General features: G+C 32.6%; 1 protein-coding gene across 1 annotated transcript in view; it reads left to right on the top strand.

Moving 5' to 3' along the window:
- Positions 1 to 1,812, top strand: part of LOC102010514 (COBW domain-containing protein 2) — a 48,407-nt gene extending 46,595 nt beyond the window's left edge. Inside the window, exons 14-15 of the mRNA XM_005388584.2 lie at positions 1,028 to 1,157; positions 1,517 to 1,812. Coding sequence (XP_005388641.1) covers positions 1,028 to 1,157; positions 1,517 to 1,623 — 237 coding nt within the window. The 3' untranslated portion in view covers positions 1,624 to 1,812. The remainder of the gene's footprint in view (positions 1 to 1,027; positions 1,158 to 1,516) is intronic.
- Positions 1,813 to 2,019: the final 207 nt, after the last annotated feature.

Genomic DNA, 2,019 nt, shown 5'->3' with positions numbered 1-2,019 from the left:
GATTACCCAGGGCTCCTCGATGGAGATGACGGTCTGGCCAGAGGGAGAAGGCAGACCATGCCCCAAGCCCTCTCATTCCTGTTGGAGTAACTGGTAGCATGGGTCTGAGCTCTGGGGCCTCCACCTCAGAGGGCAGACCGATCTCCAGTGGTCTCCTTTGCATCCAGGGCATGGCCCATGGTGTATGATCATTTCTTAATCCTTGTCCTCTGATTTTTCCTTTTAATCTTCCTCCTATCAAAACACTGAAGGATTCTGGGGCAAAACAGAGTCCCTTCATAGCCTTCCTTCATTTTCCCGTTACAGAGTATCAGTCTTAAGTCATCATCATCGTCATGTTTAAAATGTAATTCTAGTGACAGCAAATGCTTCATATTTTTTATGTAATTAACACAAAATTGATACTTATATAAAAGTCTTTCAAGGAGTTTCTTATTATTAAAATTCAAATCTAAAAAGCAGAATACAAAACTAGAAGAAGAAAAACAGGAAGGAAATACACCCAAAATACACAAATACGCCAAAAAATTTTGTTTTGGAAATGACTAGTTTGTGAACTTCTACACAGAATATAATAGTTTTTCTTCCATGTTACTATCATCTAGACCATTTGTTACAACCTATTTTCAAAACTGATTAATCAACAGAATCTTTTAACTTCTCAAATTTACAAATTTTCCCACTAACTCTTGAAAGAAATATCAAATTCTTGAGTGGATAATCAGCAGGCTATTATACATAATATTTTATTGTGTTGTTTCAGTTTTTGTTTTGCTAACAGTGAAACAACATAGGTATTAGTTTTTACTAATTCTTTAAAGGAATTCTTTAAAGAATCAGTATACACAGAACTTTTTTTAAACTAGAGGTTTTAAAAATGATTTTTCACTGCACAAATAATTAGAATTAAATAATTTTCACAGCTTTAGAAGTCTGTTTGAAAGAGAAATAGCAAAATGTAATCAACATTTATGAAATATTTCTACTTTTAAATTTGTATTGAGGCTGATTATTTTTCTTTGAGTAGGGGCTGGTGTCAGTCACAGACAAACCACAACAAGTGATTGTCCAAGGTGTCCACGAACTCTATGACCTGGAAGAGACTCCAGTGAGCTGGAAAGATGACACTGAGAGAACAAATCGATTGGTCCTTATTGGTAGGTAACAAAGGATAAAATTTCTCAAGCAAAAAAAGATTCAAAAGGGATATAATGTGCGGCTTAAGCAGTGTTAATCAGATCCTTTTTGTAACTAAGCTTCTGGTTAATGTATTTGTCTTAATCGTGTGATAACATTCATGTGAACTTGTTTTACTCTTCACACAATTCTAGAAGAGTGATTATACTGAGCTCCAACTTGGTTTTGAAACTTACCTAGAAAGTTAGGCAATCACTCAATTACTGTTGTTTTTGTAAATTTCTGAAGATCAACAAGCATTTAAAAATCTGGAATTGATAAGTGAATTGTGTCATTATAATAAGTGTAATATAATCACTATGTTTTGTTTTGCTTGCAGGCAGGAATTTAGATAAAGAAGTCCTTAAACGACTGTTTATAGCTACGGTAACAGAAACAGAAAAGCAGCGGACAGCACATTTCAAAGAAGATCAAATTTGTCTATAACAGGGGAAGCATTTATCAAAAGGATTGGATAATAGACATAAGTTTCCTACTGGGGATATTTCAACCATTATTCTTTGATTTCTTTTATGAATTGCAGTGTACTTTAAAATAATCTATACAATATATAAAACAGTAAATCAGTATTATAAAGCTTTGACATTCATAAAATAAAATATAACATCATCTGAAGTTTTTTATTTTTGGGGAGACAAGGGGTTCATAAAACTTTCAGAATTTGTATTGGAGTTTATACATGAGCTTTTCACCTATTATTTATAATAATGATGTTAAACTTCAACATTTTCATTTTCCTTTAGAACTTCAGCTGATTCTAGATAGATCTTATTAACAAAAAAGTTTTTAAAGCAAATAACTATCACTTTCATTAAATAAGTC

Source organism: Chinchilla lanigera, unplaced genomic scaffold, assembly GCF_000276665.1.
Source record: "Chinchilla lanigera isolate Chin_1 unplaced genomic scaffold, ChiLan1.0 scaffold00033, whole genome shotgun sequence".
NCBI lineage: Eukaryota > Metazoa > Chordata > Mammalia > Rodentia > Chinchillidae > Chinchilla > Chinchilla lanigera.
Note: the sequence above shows the minus strand (reverse complement) of the source record. Positions and strands in the feature narration are given on the sequence as shown.